At 33.6% G+C, this 20964-nt stretch overlaps 1 protein-coding gene across 1 annotated transcript; it reads right to left on the bottom strand.

The window, feature by feature from the left end:
• Nucleotides 1-2840: 2840 nt before the first annotated feature.
• Nucleotides 2841-10068, bottom strand: LOC124359693. The gene is made up of 3 exons (XM_046812638.1): nt 9920-10068; nt 4027-4345; nt 2841-3714 (listed from the first exon to the last, which is right to left on the bottom strand). Exons 1-3 carry the CDS (start codon nt 10049-10051, stop codon nt 3308-3310), a joined length of 858 nt encoding a protein of 285 aa, XP_046668594.1. The 5' UTR covers nt 10052-10068; the 3' UTR covers nt 2841-3307.
• Between the last annotated feature and the right edge of the window lie 10896 nt (nt 10069-20964).

Here is a 20964-nt window from a genome sequence, read left to right as displayed (position 1 = left end):
TTGATGATTGGATTCACCATGATTGCTCTCACTATGGCGATAAGTTAAATTAATAACGTCATTACTTCATTACTTTACGGTTAAATAATTCACTATTAAAAGATACGGTACTTAATATGTTAAAATCGTATAATAATTGAGGTTGAACTTTCGATATATCGATGGTTGATTTCGCTCTAAAGTGCCGCAAACCACTGCAATCGGCCCTTTCACGTGCGTGGGCACCGTGTTAATGCTGCATGCTAACAAAACTGCGATTTGTTCCACAAACCGAAAGGTGGTTTTTTGAGACTTTCCGTCTGAAGTAACACATTAGCTTGTTAATTACTCTGGTGAGGTAATGCCAATCGGATCGGCGTTAGATAACATGTGCCTGTGCCGGTAACGTGTGACGCGCTGCTGACTGGCTAGGTATATAGGGCAGAACAATAGGCTATCTACCACAGTCCACTACCTCTTGCCACCACAGACACCAGCAATGCTGTGGGTAAGCTTTCGTCTCTTTTCTTCTTGTATGGACAAAATAGGTGTTTACAGATAATCGTATAGTATTCCAGTAATACACTTTCTTGTTATAAATCCAGTTCACAACATTTTTGATAAACATATTTTTTTCTTTTTCATGTAATTATTCTATTTTAAAACATCCACAGATGAATAATTCCAAAGACCTCAAATAGTTTTTATATATTTAAGTAATAACAAGTTCTAACATGACGGTATTTTAAATTTTTAAATTTAGCGGTTAACGTGTTATTGTTATTTTGTTATCATATGCTATTTCACATACAGATATAACATATCTCAGCTGCATTCATTTTAATACCTCTTCCTTCTTAGTCGTTCCTGTTAACACTGGGAAGCCTTTATGCTGTGGCTATTGCTCAATCTAAATATGGACCCTACAAAGGACCTCCAGTTGTGCCCGTTATCCTTCCGGGTGGCTTCCTCGCCGACACCCAAGAGGTTGCTGCCCTAAAACAGTACCACTTGAAGGCACTAGCGAAGACCGCCGAGGAAGTAAAGGATAGCGGTCGTAAAAACTACTATAATCCAAGGTAAATTATTTGATTCAGTGATCGAGCACTAAATTGGAGTACCACAGGTTACCGCATTAGAATTCGTCTTGTTTTTTGTTTGTGGCAGTGGTACTAATTTTTATTTATTTGTCTAACAATCGTATATTAACGAAACATAATTAAGAATATGAATTATTTTCTAAGCTTAAAAAACTTAAAAGAGCTTAAATAGTTACAGCTTCTAATTTAGTGTTCATTATAAATCAATAGAAAATATTTTATCATGACTCTAATATTGATGCTATATGTAGTAGATGAGCCCTGTCTAGAATAAAAAATGCTGGACTATATAGGATTAAGAATATGTGAAAGTAATACCACGTACTATTTATTTTCTTGTAGAGAATTAATGTTTAGTATGCAGTATTAGTAGTTACTAAGAGGGTTACACGTTGTCTCAGACCCTACAAAGCAGAAACGCCTCGCTTTCAATCACAGCCTCAGAAACCTCTTTATCATCAGCAACCTCAGAAGGCACTTTACCAGCCTGCCTACCAAAAGCCCCAGCATGTCCGTTACACCAAGCCTCAGGTCTACCAGGCGCCCAACCCGTACATACCAGAACCTTCGAGGCGTCCGCCACCTGTTTACGAGCAAACCTCTGTCCAGAATTATGAGCACGATGACTACCAGGACGAGTACCAGTATACCCCTACCTCCCCCCGGCCTGACCCTCAGGTTACCCCAGTTATTCTGGCCAACGGCTACATCGCTGACACACAAGAAGTGGACGCTGCTAAGCAGGAGCACTTCGCTCTGGTAGCCAAAGCACAGGAGGCAGTGGCTCAGGCAGCGCAAAGAGCGGCTCAGCAGCAAGCGTCAGCAGGGTATGTTGCGCCCTCAGCGGCTCATAGAGAACCTGCTGCTGTCTACAGGGAACCTGCTGCTGCCTACAGGGAACCTGCTGTTGCCTACAGAGAACCTGCAGGAGGCCAGCTGGCTGCTAGTTACAGGGATGGTGCCCCCGAGACGCCCGCCGCGGCCGCCGAAGGGTATACGGACTATTGAAACGTTTTTCGAACGGACTGTACGCTCACTTGAACATAGCTCGACACAGAATTTCCATTTACTACCGCTGTGATATATATACAATTTTGTACAAAGAATAATATTACTGTAAAGTAAACTATTATATAGAAAACAACGGAATCAATTATTTTAAATCCTGTCTCGATTAAGCAAACTGTTCAAATCTTTCTAATAATATGTATGTAAGGAGCAATTTAAATTATATTCAACAAGTACAAATTTCATAGTTTTAATTAATTATAAGCAATTAGAATGCTGATACAATTAATTGATTAGAGGTAAATAATACAGCTATAAGTTTGCAGTTTAATTTTAATACTAGGAGCCAATAAACGTAATACTTAAATAAAAAGTTGTATATACTTTTTAGTATTTAAATGCTATGTATGTGGAATATTGCTTTCCAAAAATCTTTTCACTGTGAAATAAAATTAACAATTTTATATTAAGTAATTAAAATAAAACTAATAATACGTAGTATACTCGCAAATAGTAGAGAAAACTTCTTTATTTAATATCAATTATTAAATATGAATTGAGTTTTGTTCATGGTACTGAGGTAAAATCAAATAAAAATCAACTATTATGCAAATGGGTATTTTATGTTCTGCATATACTTTATTGGTTTAATAAATAAACAAAATTGTATGATAATAAATTAAATACAAATTAAACAACAATAATAAATAATAAACGTATAAACATAGTCTTATAACATCTAAATAAATAATTAATAAATAACAGTAATTACCTGCTAAAGTTCAGTACTCCTTTTGAGGAAATAATAAATAAAAAACTACACTATACTAAATAAATACACATTTAAAAACATTAAAGTTTATATGAATTTCAGAATATTTTCGTTTGAAATTGATATTAAATTATATAGTCAGCAGTTTCATTAAAAAACGTAAATGGTTTTATAGAGCGATTGCTTCTTTCGAAACATCGGTTAGAAAATCTACTGTTTAAATCTTGTAAAGCTAATAAAATACATATATATGCTCAAAATTACATAATGCAATATGTATTTCATTGAATTTCAACTATTATGCTATATATCACGAGTAAAATATACTTAGCATTCATACACAAATTTGAACATTTTAAACCTTTCGTTTTTTAAACCTTCAGGTACTTTGATAATATCTTTTTACCGTTTTAATAATTATTGACATTTATTAACATAAAAACATTGTCTACTTCTCCTTGGTTCTTGGAGACTTCTTTGGTGATTGAATTTTGACAGAACGTTCAATATTATTTATGTCTCCCCTCCAATCCCTGAGAGATTCCCAGGGTCCCCAAGGATCTAGACTCCGCTTGTGCCAGTGTCCGTGTTCATGCTGCACCTCAGACGTGTGCGTGTTGATATGGCTCACCACCGGTTTCGTAATAACCTCATAGGTCTTAGTGTCTCCGCCGCCGCCGCCGCCACCACCTCCTCTGACGGCAGAGAACCCCGCCATCATCAGGGCCAGGAGGGACGTCATCAGAGCCTTGCCCGCCAGCGCCGCCAGCGCAGCCATCATCACACTAGCCATCATTCCTCCCATCATGGCCGCTACGGCGCCATACCCTCCCAGGCCGTCCTTCTTTGCTCGTCCTGTACAAATATAAAGAGCGTGAGTCTTATAGTGCAAACACAATTTAAACACAACAAGTACGAAAATCTCGAAAAAGTGCTATTTTGGCCACAACACCCTTTAAACTACTTTTTGAACAATTTGGGTGTTTTGATTGAAAGCACATTATTCTAGAACCTTTAAAACTAGTAAAGTGAAATTATGAATGTGATAAATTATATTGACTACGGTTATAAGTTTAAAAAACTACCTATAGAATTTCTCAATACTTTTTATATATTTTGCAGAAATTAGTTTTTTATGTTCGTTTCCGTAGCTGAATGACATTATACCTGAGAAAACATCAACCATAGCCTTCTGGAAAGTTCCATTGCCTCCGGACATGAAGTCGATCAGATTGACGTTGAGGGTAATTGAACGGACATATTTCTTCAAGGTGAAAGCCACGACGTCATCCAAGGGGGCTTTATCCGAGGACAGGCTTCTAGCCACCTCTGGAGGTAACGTCAAAGGGTCCGTGTTGTTGCTGGAGAAGAAGACACCGGGTAGGAGGAAGAAGGCCGAGTCCTTTGACATCATCTCGATGGTCCGGACCAGACTCAGCTTCAGACAGGGAGTGCTCAGGTTGCGGTAGCAGCGTTTCCAGACTACCTGGTTACATGCGTTCAAGCACAAGTTTATATTGGTATTATATGCTGTGTATAAATGCTAATGTTTAGTTCTATATCGAACATCATAAATGGGAGTCCTTGGGCGGCAACACAACAGCCAGGACTAAGGATAGCTTCACGACATCGAAAGCTAAAGAAGGAAGATTATCGCCGGTGGGATAATTATTGTTCAATATTAGTTTGAAGTCAATCATGTTTTAATATTTCAAACTGACATTTTGTATTATTAATGTCATGCATTACAATTGCAAAGTACTGAAAGAAGTATAAAATCAACTTTAAAATGTGTTCAAATTACCACTTTTTTACAATTTAAAAAATATTTGTTACTGATAATTTAATACAGAATTTATACTAAAGTATATCTTAAGATTGAAGGTTGAAAACAATAAAATATGCTTGAAAATTAATTATAAATTAAGCAGCGGCATGTAAAAAGCGTTATTTCCAAACCAATATTGTTTAAAATTAGAAACACAAGCTCAGGAGAAATTTAATTTAACATGTGTTATTTTATTATATCGATTTATCTTGGTTTTATCATGTATTGAATTAGATATTTTTTAATATTGTGTTTCTGTTTTTTCGTCACACTTACAGCACACAGCCAAGAAAAATCCATTTTGCCCATTCGGTACTAACTTTCATTCAAATAAAATGGCTAATTAATACAAAGTGTTAATTAACTGGTATTGTTAAAATATGAAACTAGAAAACTTGGTAAACGTAAATACATTTTTAAAGACTAATAAAAAGTGTTACAAGAGCAAACAGGGAAGTCGAAAGTTAAGGAGGAAGTAATAATTTGTAGGAAACAAAAGGAAATCAGCAGTGAAACTTTGAGTTTCCATTGGCAATTCGCTTTCTGGTTGAATGGCCCCTATTCCGCGGTCTGTTACACAAAACGGCACTGCTCCAGATATAATAGCTGGACTGCCGCACTGCCACCGCTACGTCACGGTCACTGTACTGCCTACAGTGCTATAGTAGTCGAGGAATTATTTCAAGTACAATTTCTGTCATCATAAGTACATCATACACATTAATAACATTAACAATAAAGTATAGAACAATGGAACACAATTATCACTCTTCAGCTGAAAGTAATGTTATGTTTAAAAATATAATAATGGATCTCTCTATGAGTGAAAATATCTTTTAGAACTGTTGTTAAATTTATTTTTAGTGACAGATCACTTATGAGCGTTTACAGACATGTATTCATAATTTAATTTTTTTCGAAATTAAATATTTCTATCAAAACAACGGTATTTTAAATAATATATTTATACCATTTTAAAAAGTACAACTTCATGAAAATAACAATTTAACAAATGTATAGCACGTTAAAATTTATATACACAATGAAAGAATATAGGAGAAACTCGGACATTTTTGATCGCCGACACATAAAAGTGTATGATAACGCTTCTAATATATAAAACACTTTTTCGAACTAATGATAAGGATTATTATTTATAAAAAGTTGTTTTGACAGAAAATATGCACAGAATAAATTCCAAGCAACTAGTGTAGCTAACAAGCATAACATCCACAAACAAGCGTGTGGTACTTACATAATCACATAAATTAGCATTCCATAGTAATAGTACACGAACTATTCACATTATCAACAATTCAAAACTTAAAAGATTACAGCAAAGTGTAGTAAAATAGGTCATCTTACGTTATGAAAGTTTCTCGGACCAGTTAATAAATACTGCAAAGCAGCTGTCGTATTTTGGGTAACAGGAGAACACACAGTATTTAAAATCAGTATAAAGAAATATTGGAATGAAGACCATTTGCACCTAAATATCATTAGTACGTCTAAAATACGTGATATAAAGTGATTTTTATACATGATGCATCGGCACCCATTTTCTGAAGCTCCCTATACGGATAACAAAATGGCGGCCCAAAAAACGGGAGGCTGTCAGTACGAGAGTTGGGCAAGAAAAACGTGCGATAAAATAATTTTAATAATATTTTTTTTAAGTCAATAGTTAATCATACAGAAAATTCAATGCAAAATAAATTTACAACTGGTGGGGAATTCAGAAAATAGTCAAATTTAGAAAATAGAAGTAAATGCATTTAGTACAGTAAAATCAAATTAATTTAATTCCTATAAATCATCGATATAATTGATTCAAACTCTTGTGAAAATTTGATTTCTTTAGTCAGAAAGAATTAGCATAAAGTATCAGTATCAGTGCAACATAGGATTAGAAATATGAAAGATGTTCATATGTACATAGGCTATTTGTTAATGAGCTTGTGAAGTTGCTAAAGTTTTACAATTTTTAGCGATATGAAACTGTAAAAACTTAAGTAATCTATTACACATGTTTATCGTGAGGTAATTGGTTAAAAATTGAGTTAAGTTTGGCCTCGATAAAAAAATAATAAAATCAAATTTTTGTCAAAAATAAACCAAAACGATCATTACAATACACCTCAAATGGACATAATTTTACTAAGAAAGTGTTAAGGAATTGAATTTACAAATTCTAGCTCGTTAATAGTACCTCGTTGTTTTATATTCGTCCAGAAATAGTAACAGAAGTTGGTTTTAATTGACCGGTAAAACTGTATAGTTTTTTTGGAGCAATGTATAAAAAGGTTTAAATTTTTTTACAATCAATAGGGTATACTCTTGTAAAGTAGTAATATGTTACAATACAATTATTTTTAATAAAGTGCCATAGAGTTAGTATAGACCACAAAACACACACACACACACACACACACACACACACACACACATATATATATATATATATATATATATATATATATATATATATATATATACAATTATATTTTCTCAAGCAGTGGTTTAGGAGTGCATTCGTCAAAAGGTTTAGGCATTTAAGGAAATTGACAGATAAAATTATGAATTTTCTTCAAGCTGACATTTATAGTAACCTACATTTAATTCAAAGTAGGATCGTTCTATTTCTTTCTGATCTGGTTAATCAGATCAGTGGTGTATAATACACATATCGTTGAGAGAAATAATTTACTAATTTTGAAAGTTCTTAAATGGTCGGGAATGCACTATATGTTATTGAACTGAAGGTAGAAGGCCGAGTTGTAAAGGTTGTAAGATAGACTGTAACGTTACAAAACCGCTGTGGTTGGGGCAGTAAGCGCAATAATGTTTCCTGATACAAAATGTTCAAATATTTGCAAAAGAATTACTAATGATATTCAAAAATATTGTGAATAATTTGTGAAAATTAGGAAATATCCTATATTAAAAAAGATGTAACCTATTTCTATGTATCTAGGTGCGGCAAAAGTGAGTTAACCGAAAATGCACCATTGGTATAACTTGGTATAAGTGAGATGCTAAGACAAAACATTTCGTTTGCTGCATGAAAATGAACAATTAGAGTTTACATGTTGTTAAACATAACAAAACCAACTCAAAGTTTAAATACTATTATTTTTGCAATGTGAGGGAAATAAAATTTCTAAACAATACATGAGGTTTACTTATAACTGCCTGGAAATATCTCGCTGTAAGCAAATGTGGGAGTTATGATTCTTCTCTTGCAATCGTGATTGAGTTTTCAAATCATAAACTATTCATAGATCACGTGACTTTTTAAGGCTTAACTTGGTGATATTAGATATAATGCAGGAAAGAACATTTCCAGGCCAAACTAAAGAAATTGAAGCTATTCTGGAATATCTAATAAATAAAAAATCTATTGGCACCATTATAGGAGACAACAAGTAAAAATGAGAAGAAAACGTTTTGGAGAAGCGCTCATTAAACGCAGCTGATTCCAGGAATACATATCAAGACGTCCAGATAACATTTATAACTTGTTCGTATTGGAAGTCTTTGATTTGCTGGTCTTGTGCAACGATAAAGGTTTGGAGCTAAACATTAAACTACATTTTTGATCTCTTTTGTTGGATTTTATTTCAAAACATTCAAGCGGTCTAGTCGTCGGCCTTGTATCTCATGCATTGTTATTGGAGCGGGGACATAAACGATTACCTTCTAAAGCATCAACAATTTCGAAAATCATTTGTGACATTTTATATTATGTTTTTAGTATAGTTAGCTCTTTTGTAGGTAATAAGGCATAATGAAGTAGGTTCATGATATTTGCGATGGTTGATGTCTACAAAGGTATTCAAGGGTTAGTATGGTCTTTGCTGCGATATTCCTATAAATTACAATGATTACAAGCGTTAATATTTTTGGTTGTCACGGGTTTTCAGTTCGAATGATTACATATATACCGCGAATCAATGGAGGATATAAATTCTCATTTCCTTGCATGATGGCCTAACTGATTTCTGAGGATTTAAGAAAGATTGAGAAAACGTGTATGACGTTTATGCCAATCACATTTACTTACACTTGAATATTACAGGTTTCCTTACAGCAAAAGAAAATATTTTCCTAAGTGTTATAGCCCTGTACACTGAAATGTAAGGTTTACTATAATACCAACGTAGTAAATAGTAAAGCATAGTGTAATAACGAATAAGTTAAAATATCCGTTATTTTGGAAAAATGTGATAACGTAATACATTAATACAATTAAATAAGAATTAACGAAAATGGACAATGAATGTCGGGGACATATTGATAAGACACAAGAATATTGAGAAGACACATCAATTATTAGTGCCGTGAGTGTGCGTGTGAGAGTGTTCTGTTCGATGAGAGTCCGTAACACTTCGGAGGTCACAGTTCACTGGACAGAATATAACAATCCATAACAATGTTAGAATTTATACAATTTAATGAAGGTATTCACAAACATGAGCAAAAAACCTTAAATCGTAATAAAGAATGTAAATGGCAATTTAGTATGACTTTATTATATATAAAGTCCATTTTTAATAATAAGTCTTAACTCTATTTGATTTTATAACATCAAAATCAATAGATTTAGAATGTTGTAAACACTATACATATCTTGTATATTTTCAACAAGTGGTGACATGTTTTCTAATTTTGATGATTTTGGGTCCTGGGTGCTAGTTGCGGTAGAGGTTCTGGAGTAGTAAGACTGAAAAATATATACCCCAGACAAATATTGACACAAGTATAATTACAATAGACAGATTTATACCAATATATAAACAAACCTTTACTCTGTTAGTAGTTACAAGTTTTGTTTAAAAGCAAAACAACATTACATTAATTGTTTCCAACATATAGAAATATATAATATTAAAATTTTTTATAATCTAAAACCCTTGAAAGTTTGATATTTTTGGTAGGGAAACAGTATATAACATATATTTTTCATTTTAGCTAATTTCAAAAAGATTATTATTATTATTATATTTGAGTTTGAATATTCAAACAGAATAAATTATTGCCAAAAAGAAAGACTTATTAATTTATGTTATTACGTATATATACTACGGTATGGTACTCTTTAGTGTATGTATTTAAATCACTGACAATATACGGATAATTGATCAATTAACAGCAGCAACATGCGTACCGCAAGTTGGCGAAGATACTGGATAAAATAAAATCTAATCTGTGCTTGTAACAAATCAAAGTCACCTGTTTAAGCAGATACTCATCATTATCAGAATGTAGGTGGTTGTTATCAAGGTGAATGTCGTCGCATCTGGCGAGCGCTGCACTGATGAGAAGCATGGTCACCACGCACCAGCACCACTGCACCCGTGACATTGTCCGCTCACTGCACCCTGACCACCGCGACTGAGCAGCGCTCTTCCCATCCACATTTATACTGCGACGATCACAGGAAAGTATATTCGCCTTTTTGCTGACGGAAGTGTCGGTTAACTTCTTCGGGAGATAATTGCGCGGATGCGCCCGACCGTGGCCAGGCCAGCATTGTTTGACTGACCGGTGCCAACAATGGATGTTGTGCTGGACGCAAATCGATCTTTTTCTAAATAAAAGATGAAAGCTACCACAGATAAAAGGACAATAATTTGTAACGAGAAAAAATCAATTCCAGAGAAGAAAAAGTTTTCTATTTTAACCTGCAACAATTTTACGCAATTGAAATAGCCATTCAATTCTGCGTTTTAGCTGCTGGTTTAAACAATATTTTAGTTTTCTTGCTGACTTGCTTTGATTGCTAACCTAACATAATAGCATCATGTGATTTAGGGAGTATTTTATCATAATAATTCTGTTATGGGGTGTAATTATTTATTTTCCAATACAGTTGCAGACAAATAAATAAAACTGGTGTCTTTCATATTTAATAGAATATACTTAAAAACGTACTCAAAATCCTTACAATTTGAAATAGATTATAAATTAAATACTGCAACAAATCTTCTTTGAGAAAGGTCTTTAGAAAGCGGATATGGAAAAAAGGATTTCCTACGTCATATTTAATCGTCTTTAAGATATTTCATCACAAAGTTCAAATTTAATAATTTTCAAATAATGTTGTTCATATTAAAACTATTTATAAGAAGAAAACATTCGGAGTAGTGGTATATCCCTATCGGCGCAACCTTGTTAAAGTCGGAATACAAATATAACATAAAAAGAAGCTTCCTGCATATGTATGTGAAAAGTTTAAATATAATTTTATCATTGTAATGTTACTTACGTACTAATTTAAATAACGATTGTCTTCATTAATTTAGTTTTTAAAATTTATAATTTTTTGTTTTAATCGTATGTAAATATTTGGACGGAGGAACAATTTCAAAATCAAATAGATGATTTTCCTGGATTTTTATGAATAATTGAGACCCAAGAATATTTTTGACTATTGGTAGTGTAACCTTTAAAAGTTCATACTGTATTTGCAACTTACTTGGAAAGCTGAGTTTTGCAAGGAATATTTTACGTTTTTTAAGTATTTAGATATGATATTTTAAATTATCGTAAATAAGTCTTTGTTTTTGTAATCCTTTCCGAAAAACTTTATAACAGATCCAAAGTGTCTAATACATTAACATGTAGGCACTATTAACCTTATAAAACTCAATAGATATAGATTTGTGTACTAATTATGTGTGATAAATAACATAAAATACCATATGATAATGACATTTTAAAATTGGGATGTCTTACAATTAAAATATTGTGATTCGGAGTTATATAATTCTTTAGGCATTAAACTCAATGATTGATACATTTCGATTCATTAATTATATTATACTTTATTATCGATATTGTGTTATTGACTTTAAGTGCAAATCATAAATGCACGCTACACGGCTGATCTTCGCAACTTCGCAAAGATCTCTCTCTATCTCTGGATCTGCTGCAGATCTATCAGATAAACATTATACAGCTGTTGTGTGCCCGGAGCAACCTGTTGCTGATGTGTTAGTTGATTATGTGGCTCTTACCGCAGAGCAGACAAGATTTCACCACGAGGTCTAATTTTGGAGGAGGTCGAATACAAAAGTAGAACTATAGAATTGAATGGAGAAATAATTGAAACATTATTTTTTTTCTCTTGGTATTTTTTATACCTTAACTGAAAACCGACCATCAGACACCGTCAGTCAAATCACCGTCAGTCACCTCGATAAAGCGACTGTGAGTATCAACTTGTTGGTCTATAAACGGTTAGCTGTCGCTGATTTAACATCGCTATACAGGTATGTCTCTGACAGTTGGTTCTAGTGTGTCAAGCGAAGAAAAATATGATCTGAAATATATTATGATTCGGGTTTTTAGCCCTTTTGATACCTTCCACAAGATCTAACGCGACTAAAGAACAGTTTCGTTCCTATGGGAAACTCCTCTCTCAGTTTCTATAAATCCGGGTTGTCTGCTTATAAAATTTTGCTATCTGCTCTTGAACTATTAGATAAATCTTAGTTATATTCCTAAATAGTATGTACTATATGTAGAATGGATGCAACATCTTAAAAGGTTCTTCTTGAAATTTTTAATAGGAGGTATCTCGAACTGTTGCATTCAGAAGCAAATCAAGTGGGAACCAAGAACATTCCAAATTCCTTTGTTGACTGAAAAAATGTTCCAAAGAAATTGAAGGATTTCATAGATATTTCAAATTTCTTTGCGATGAGAGAACTAACATGTACAGTAATTAGTTATTTTGATATTTATTTTATATTGTAATTTTTAATACACATTAATATTTACATGGAACACATTCAGAGTATATATTTACATATATTAATCCACCTAATGTTTATAGCTGTTATGTCTGGAGTGTAAGTACTGCAGATGATGCTGTTTGGCGGCAGCGACCTCGTTAGTGTCTGCTAGATATCCAGACTTCAGTAGGACGGGCTTCGCGAGTAGTCCGTGATAAGGAGCCACACGATGTGAGTATCCCTGGTATGATCCAGAATGTCCCTCATATGCTCCTGCATATCTTCCATTATAGTCTCGTCTGTATCCTGCATTAGCCTTGGCTTTGGCTACGGCCGCGAAATGCTCAGCCTTGGCAGCTGCTACCTCATGAGTGTCTGCGATGTGTCCGTCATGCAGGACGTGTGGGATGGCGGTGGGACCGTGGTACCTCAAGTCTCTATGAGAGCTGGAGTGTTCATCATCACCGCTGTATCCATAGCTTCCTCCTTGCACGTGACTATGAGATTTTGTAGCTAGGACAGCAAGGTGAGCGCCTTTTGCCGCCGCTACCTCATGCGTGTCAGCCAGATATCCAGACTTGAGCACAACAGGTTTGGCGAGAGGTCCATGGTATGGAGCGGCATTGTATATGGGTTCATAGTTCACCCCAGAATACTCGCCATATCCTCCGGCATATCTGTCGATATAGTCCTGTCCGGATTTCTGATTGGCATTGGCCTTGGCAACAGCCGCAAAATGCTCAGCCTTGGCCGCTGCTACCTCATGAGTGTCTGCGATGTGTCCGTCATGCAGGACGTGTGGAATGGCGGTGGGACCGTGGTACCTGAAATCTCCATGAGAACTTGAATGATCTTCGTTGTATCCGTCGCTTTCCCCATAAATTTGACCGTGTGATTTTGAAGTAAGATCAGCAAGATAATTACTTTTGGACATTGCTACATCAGGGGTGTCTGCCAGGTAGCTGTTGTGGAAGCTTTGAGGTACGACTATGGATCCATAATAGTGACTGCCGTAAACGCCCACACCAGTCATAGAAGCCAGTATAAAGATGGCCTGAAATAGAAAAGACGTAAATGATTTTGTGCTATAGGATAAAAGGCTATTGATACCTATAAGGCTGAAATGTTTAAATTTTTAGTTTCATCAGTTATAGGATGCAAAGAAATACTTATTAAAAAGAGATAGAAAATAATAGGATTGAGAGGAACATTAAGGAAGCAAATAAACAGGGTGAATATAAAGTCCGGACCCCCCCTCTACTTTTTTCTAGCCCAAAAGTCGTTTTTGAAAAATGTTATACTTTTGACAAGCAAATTGAGTGATGGAGTTTCAATACATTTTCTGTACTCCAATTAAACTGATATTTTGGGCTTCGTGTATTTTAAGTAAAATTTGAGATATGTAGCAATTGATATAAGTTTCGCGATGTTTTCAGGGTAAATAGGTGAGAAAATATTTTAAACTATGCCTTGTAAAAATGGTTTTATGGATTCAGTGTTCATATAATCTCGAATTTGGAATTGTTCTAGATTAAGAACATATTTTAAACATTCAGTTAAGACTTTTTTCACTACAAGGCTTAATCTATTTTAACAAATCTGTAGGCGTCACCTACATTCTCTATCCATGTAATAAAAAATTTATAAGAAAAGAAACATGTCAACTACCCAAGTTGCTTTATTTATTTTTATGTTTTTTTACTATTATGTATTGTTTCAGAGTTATTAAAGGTTCGTTATTTTAATTTAAGTTCTTGTTTAATAACGTTCAGGCACCTAAGGTGGGGCATATGGATGACTTTGAGGATAATCTCTTGCGCCTTCTCCCGGGCTATGGTCGTGTCTTGATTATGGGTGACTTTAATACGGATCTTCTGAAACCTCACAAATCACAAAACACTATACAGCTCACTAGGATGTTTCAATCCTGCAACCCTGACTATACTACCACTGAACGCCACGCACCACACTGCCGAAAAACCGCCACCTGGCTAGATCTTATGGTAGTCTCGGACCCTGAGGAATCATTATACCATGGGCAGCTTCCAATTCCGGCAATTTCCCATAATGATTTAATTTTCTGTGCCCTTTCATTAAAGTTCCCAAACCTAAAGAAAAATATATAACTTACAGATCATACAGAAATATGAATGAAATTGCATTTTTTGCGGATGTTTATTCATACCCATGGCATTCCGTGCAGAATAAGGAGACTGTTGATGAGATGGTTGACTCTTTAAAATTCTCTTATATTAAAGCTGTATGACAAACATGCCCCTCTTGTTACCAAGCGAATTAATAAGAAACGACCCGTTCCCTGGATTACCGAGAATATTCTCGGTCTAATGGCCGAAAGAGACGCCTTGTTTCGGAGGGCTCGGCGCTCTAGAGATGTCAACTTAATGATACGGTACCGCCAATCTTCGTAAACCAAGTCAAACAACAAATTAGAAATTACCCGTCTTCGATACATAAATGGAATGTTTTCAGACAGAACTCAATCGACAACTGCGTTATGGAGTAATGTCAAGAAGCTTGGTTTTGGTAAGCAACCCTCTCCTGCCTCTATTAATATTTCACTTAATGATCTAAACGAGTATTTTTCATCATTTTCTCAAAAATCTATCACCGCAGTTGTTCAAACCCATTTAGATGAATTGAGTCAACAAACCCATAATATATTCCTCAGACAGCCAGTTTCGTTTAAATCCAGTATTAGAGGTAGATGTCCTTAAAGCAATCAGGCGTATACAAACGAATGCTACGGGTTCAGACAACATATCAATCTTATTAGTTAAGAAAATTCTTTTTGCTATTCTCCCTGTCATTACAGCAATTTATAATAAATCTCTCACAACAGGTGTTTTCCCCACACAATGGAAGTCCGCCTTAGTTCGTCCACTAAATAAAATTAAATCTCCATCTGAACCCCAAGACTACCGACCAATTAGTATCTTACCAGCTCTCTCGAAAGGCTTGAGCGAATAGTTCATTCCCAAATATCAGATTTCTTGTCTAAAAATAATATTATTAATGTTTTTCAGTCTGGCTTTCGCCCAAAACCATAGTACAGAAACTGCACTTCTGAAAATAACTGATGACATTCGATTAGCCATGGATCGAGGTCTTTATACCTTACTAGTTTTCTATTCGATTTCAGCAAGGCCTTCAATACAATCATTCATAATATTCTATTTAAAAAGCTTAAAAATTTAGGTTTCTCTGAAAATGCTTTAGCATGGATAAAATCATATCTGAGGGACAGAAAGCAGTGTGTGTGTGCAATGACAACTCAATGTCTGATTTCAGAACTGTGACCTGCGGAGTTCCGCAAGGATCAATACTTTGGCCCACTACTTTTTATTTTGTACATAAACGACATTAACACTGTATTGCGACATTGCAAATTTCACAGTTATGCTGATGACTTACAAATCTACTCACACTTTAACATTATCGACATAAACCAGACTGTGAAGTGGATGAATGAAGACATACAACGACTTGTTCCAATGGTCTTTAAAAAATGGACTTAAACTTAACCCGGATAAAACCCAACCCATGATTGTCTGTCATCAACGACTTGCCAACTCCATTGACCTACAAAATACACCGACAATAACTGTAGACGGAAAACTTTTACCATACGTTGAAAGGGTAAAAAGTTTAGGACTAATCATAAGCAAGACACTTGGATGGACCGATGCAGTGGTGTACACCTGTAACAGGGTGTTCGCTGCTGTGCACACACTGAAACGAATGCAAGGACTTCTACCATTTCACATTAAACTTCTGTTGATCAAGTCACTTGTGTTTCCTTACTTTAAAAACTACTGCAACTCTGTAATCAATGACATGACTGTAGCCCCTTAGCACTAAACTGCAAAGAGCACAAAATTACTGCATTCGCTTTCTGTTTGATTTACGTCGTAGGGGATCATGTTACACCATATTTTATTCAATCATCAATTCTAAAATTAGCTGATTCAAGATCGATTAGAATTTTGTCATTGTTGCACTCTATTATTAATACGGATTCACCAAAATATTTATCTGAAAACTTTCAGTTTTTGGCGGGGAGTGGCGCAAGAGAAACTCGGTCTGGTGCACTAAGTCTCAGAATTCCAATACACAGAACCAAAACCTATAACCGATCCTTCACCGTTACCGCATGTAGATTATGGAACTCCTTACCAGATCCTGTCAAACAAATTGAGAGCCGAAAACGGTTTTGTGGCGGAGCTGAGACGAAAATACCTGGACCGGATGATCGTGGCGGGCGGCGGGGCTACTCTTTGAATCGTGACTGTGTGAATGGAAGAGTGAATGGAATACTGTAAGTGTAAAGCTATAGTTAATTAAGCCTTAATTTACATTATTTAAGATTAATTTTTTAAGAGGTTAAATGTAAGAAAGGACCATGTGGTCCTAATTTCGCCTCAATAAAAGAAGTGTTTCTTTCTTTCTTTCTTTCTTTCTTTCAAGCTTAGCAACTTGGGTAGTTGACATGTTTCTTTTCTTATAAATTTTTTATTACATGGATAGAGAATGTAGGTGACGCCTACAGATTTGTTAAAATAGATTTAAGCCTTGTAGTGAAAAAAGTCTATGCTATTGCATAACATTTTAAAATTATTTAGTTTCCTAATTTTAATGTTAGGGACACCTTCAAGTATGAAATAGATATAAGTATAATATTGCTTTAAAAATCTTAATTTGGCATGTTATAATTATTAGATCAATTAAATTAATGCAGCACCATCCATGAACCTGATTTTGACGTATGATAAATATTTTGATATACTTTATATTCCTATTATCAGTTTACTGTGCTGTTATATAACAATAAATTGAATTATAAAAATGTGTATTTAGCCTGTAATTTGCTACAGACACATACATTTATAAACTTCAAATTTTAATATGAAATGTTCTTGTAAATTTTGTAAATACGTAATATATTGCGGTGTTTCCAGCATTTTCATTTAAAGCCAGCTGTTTTAAAACCCTTTACTAATGTTTGTGATTTTAACAGTACTTATAAAATGTATAAATATATATACATATATATTAAACACATGTACAAGCAGGTTATCTAAGTATTGATGGTAAATAACATTTGATGATATTTACGTACATTTCAATTAAGTAAAACAAAGGAATATTGATTTTGAATGTTTTGATTGAATAATATTTTGTTTTTAATTATTATGAAAATGGCTCTTCACAGGGGGATCGGAATAGTTTAAGAACTTAATAGTATGACTCGATGTGAACCAGATAGCTTATACGTTTTTTAATCTTATTTACTTTTATGTCTATATTTAACTATACCTATCTTTAAAAGTAGTTCTCTCATTTTGTAATACTTGAGTAAATATTACGTATGGTATTATGTTACAAATACGAGTTTTTAATATTTAGTAATTAAATAGTTTGGCAGATATATAGCGCAATAGAGAGGGTATGACACTTGGATTCGCATAGTTTGTTCATGCATTTTCAAATTATTTAATATATTATTACAATTAAGATTGATTTATTGGTTTTTAAATGAAAAGTGTTATAAATAAACAACATATTATCATAAATATATACAACAGTAGTATTTAGCCCTAATCATAATTTAAATTATCCCTGACACATTTTTTGTTTAATTTTACCTTTCATTGTATTAGTTACAGAAAAACCGTACTCACAAGCAATGGGTTACCGACTCGTTCGTCTTTAAAAGATATTGCTAGTGGATATAAGGCTAAATATCTCATGACGAACTTTTTCACTCGTCTGAAAGAAGCTGATAGAAAACAAAACTCACCAGAGTGTTCATATTGATGGCCGGAGGTCGTCTGATGCTCCGAGCAGGCTTCTAGTCTGTTTAAATACTATTTCTAGCGAGTGTGCAATATCCTGAGATGTTTCCCTCTGACCCAATACTTCGCTATGTGGAACTGTACAAGGATTCGCTACAGATTGTTTGATTGTGTGAAATGTTCTTGAAATTAATTTTAATTCTAGAGTTAAAATAATAATTAAATACTAATTAAATATCCATTAGAGTGTATAATACCATTTTTTGCTCATATGCGTGGCGCAAAGGTAACTTGGTGACATTAATAATTGAAAAATAGTAAAAGCGCATCATATTTTGGACGGAAGGTCTAGCAAAAGACTGTCTAAATTATATTTTGCATCGATTAATTATTAGAACTTCAGCAATAAATATTTGATATTTCAACATTGCAAAGTTAAATTAAATTACACTAAATACTTTTTTAATTAACCTGATTAATAATTAATTAAACCTGACAATTATTATTGTGAATTAGTATTTTATGATTAGGTGTTCCTTGCGTTAGTAATAATGTATTACGTATATTTAAAAAATAATAAATTAGTAAAAAACTAACACCAAAATCAACAAAATATTTAATTAAGTTAAGTTTGCGATATCACCACATTCAGAAATTAGAAAGTCATAATAGAGTCAGTTAATCATGTAAATCAATCACACTAAGATAAATATATGTGGATCAAAATAAGTTGTATTTTATAAATTTTTATGATATATAACATAATATGCATTTTTAGTTATTTGAAAAAACAAATAATGAATATCTATTATAGTCTTTAAAGGGATTGTGATACTTAATATAAAAAGTTATATAGAATGGTCCTATATAATTGTAACCTGGATATGTGATCGTCTTGGTCTAAGAAGGAACGTATTGATCTTGAGGAAAAAAGGTCAAATGATAATACTCTACATAATCGTTTTAAAAATTACATGTCCACGAAAAAGACTTTAAGAACTCTATTAGCCTACGAGATCAAAGTTGAATATTTCGGACATTTAATGAATGTTAGGATGGTAGTGTAATAGTAACTTTTTCTAGATAACGCTAAAATTAAATATTAAAATATAATGCACTTACAACAACACGATAGATTTTATCTCAATCAGATCACAAATATTCCAGCTATGAATTTGAAGTTGCAGTTTGGTTGAAATTAAAATATATTTATTATAGGCTCAAAAAGTAAATCAGAGTCCGTTTTTCTGTTAGCCCTTCTGTACACTACCTATTTCATTACGTTGTGTTATTTCTCTCGACACTCCGTTTAATCGATTTATTTATTCTTATTTGCTACGATTTAAAAAACATTAACCTACTTGATGTGAGAGTAATCATTACACTACTTTACTTTAAATTTGATACATAGTTTTGGTCTCTTGCAGAAGATACCCCCGCTACTAAACAGTTTTGTACAGATATTGTATGCTTTCAAGTTAATTTAGTATTTTTCAATTAATGAATTAATAAAATTAATGTGCAAAGTAAGAGCAAGAATAGGTTCGGTTGTCGAGCTTTATCTTATCCGCCTATTTCCTGACATATACTATTTAGAGGAATATTTTAGTTTGCCGCCAGCAAAGTAAGGTGCACTGTAGGTGGTGCTGTTGCCCGTACTGTTGGCCGGAAACATTTATGGTTAAACATTCTAGATAACTACCTCACAGAACGAATAAATATTCCATAAGAATTTCTCTAAGAGATACGATATTTCATATTTTAAAAGAAGTTAAATATACAGTGCATTATTTGACAGATTCGTTTAACAGGACTGGTATTACATATATGGTACAACACCTGTGTTTAAACATGGTTATTTCAAACAAAGGATTTTAAAACTTCCATGCTATGAGAAGTATTTAATAGCACAAAATAAAAATGTGTGTTTTTGTTATTTTTTATTAGGTTTAAAAATGTTACGCTATAAAGTTACAAGGACGAATTTAATTGCACTCTTAGGTAGGGCAAACATTTTATTGTGGTAGAGAAGACGTTATAGGCCTAACTTCGCCTCTAATAAAGAAACTTTTAATTTAATTTAATTTCTTGTCATGAAAATTGCTTGAATAAGTCGATTTCCATCCTAACGTCCTGTTATGTATAGAAAAATTTGCAATGTGGTACTGACTTTGATATTTAGATAATGGATAACGATTTTACGTTTGATAAATTTCTTACAAAAAATAGTACTACTTTTTAATGGACTTCAAGAATTCGGTGTTTATAAAATTTGGCTGGTTTCTGTTTCTCTTTTATGTATTTCCTGTTACCATTTAACCGATTTGATGAATATATATTTATATCAAAGAAGTCTGCCCCATAGTGTTCCCTAATAAATAGTCTGACTAGAAAAAAGTCTGATACTTGAAATTTTATATTGAGAAGCCAGACAAATCAAATTACGGAGATGTAGTTTTGTTACAACTATTAAAGTTTACCTCAGAAACTCCAGAACACGACATTTGTAGTATTTAGTTTCAGAATCATGATAAAAGACTTTAGAGTTGCTCTATGAAGTTTATTCGTTTACATCATGATTCCAGAAATCACCGTTCTCTAAAACATGGCATTTTCAGGCGACCTGTGTGGCACCCGTTGATGTAATTGAGTCACTACTGTAAAATAAAACACAGTTTTTATTTGTTTTGATTGATTTGAAAACATGATATTTTCGAAGATGTTA

The sequence above is a fragment of the Homalodisca vitripennis genome, chromosome 4 (assembly GCF_021130785.1).
Source record: "Homalodisca vitripennis isolate AUS2020 chromosome 4, UT_GWSS_2.1, whole genome shotgun sequence".
NCBI lineage: Eukaryota > Metazoa > Arthropoda > Insecta > Hemiptera > Cicadellidae > Homalodisca > Homalodisca vitripennis.
Note: the sequence above shows the minus strand (reverse complement) of the source record. Positions and strands in the feature narration are given on the sequence as shown.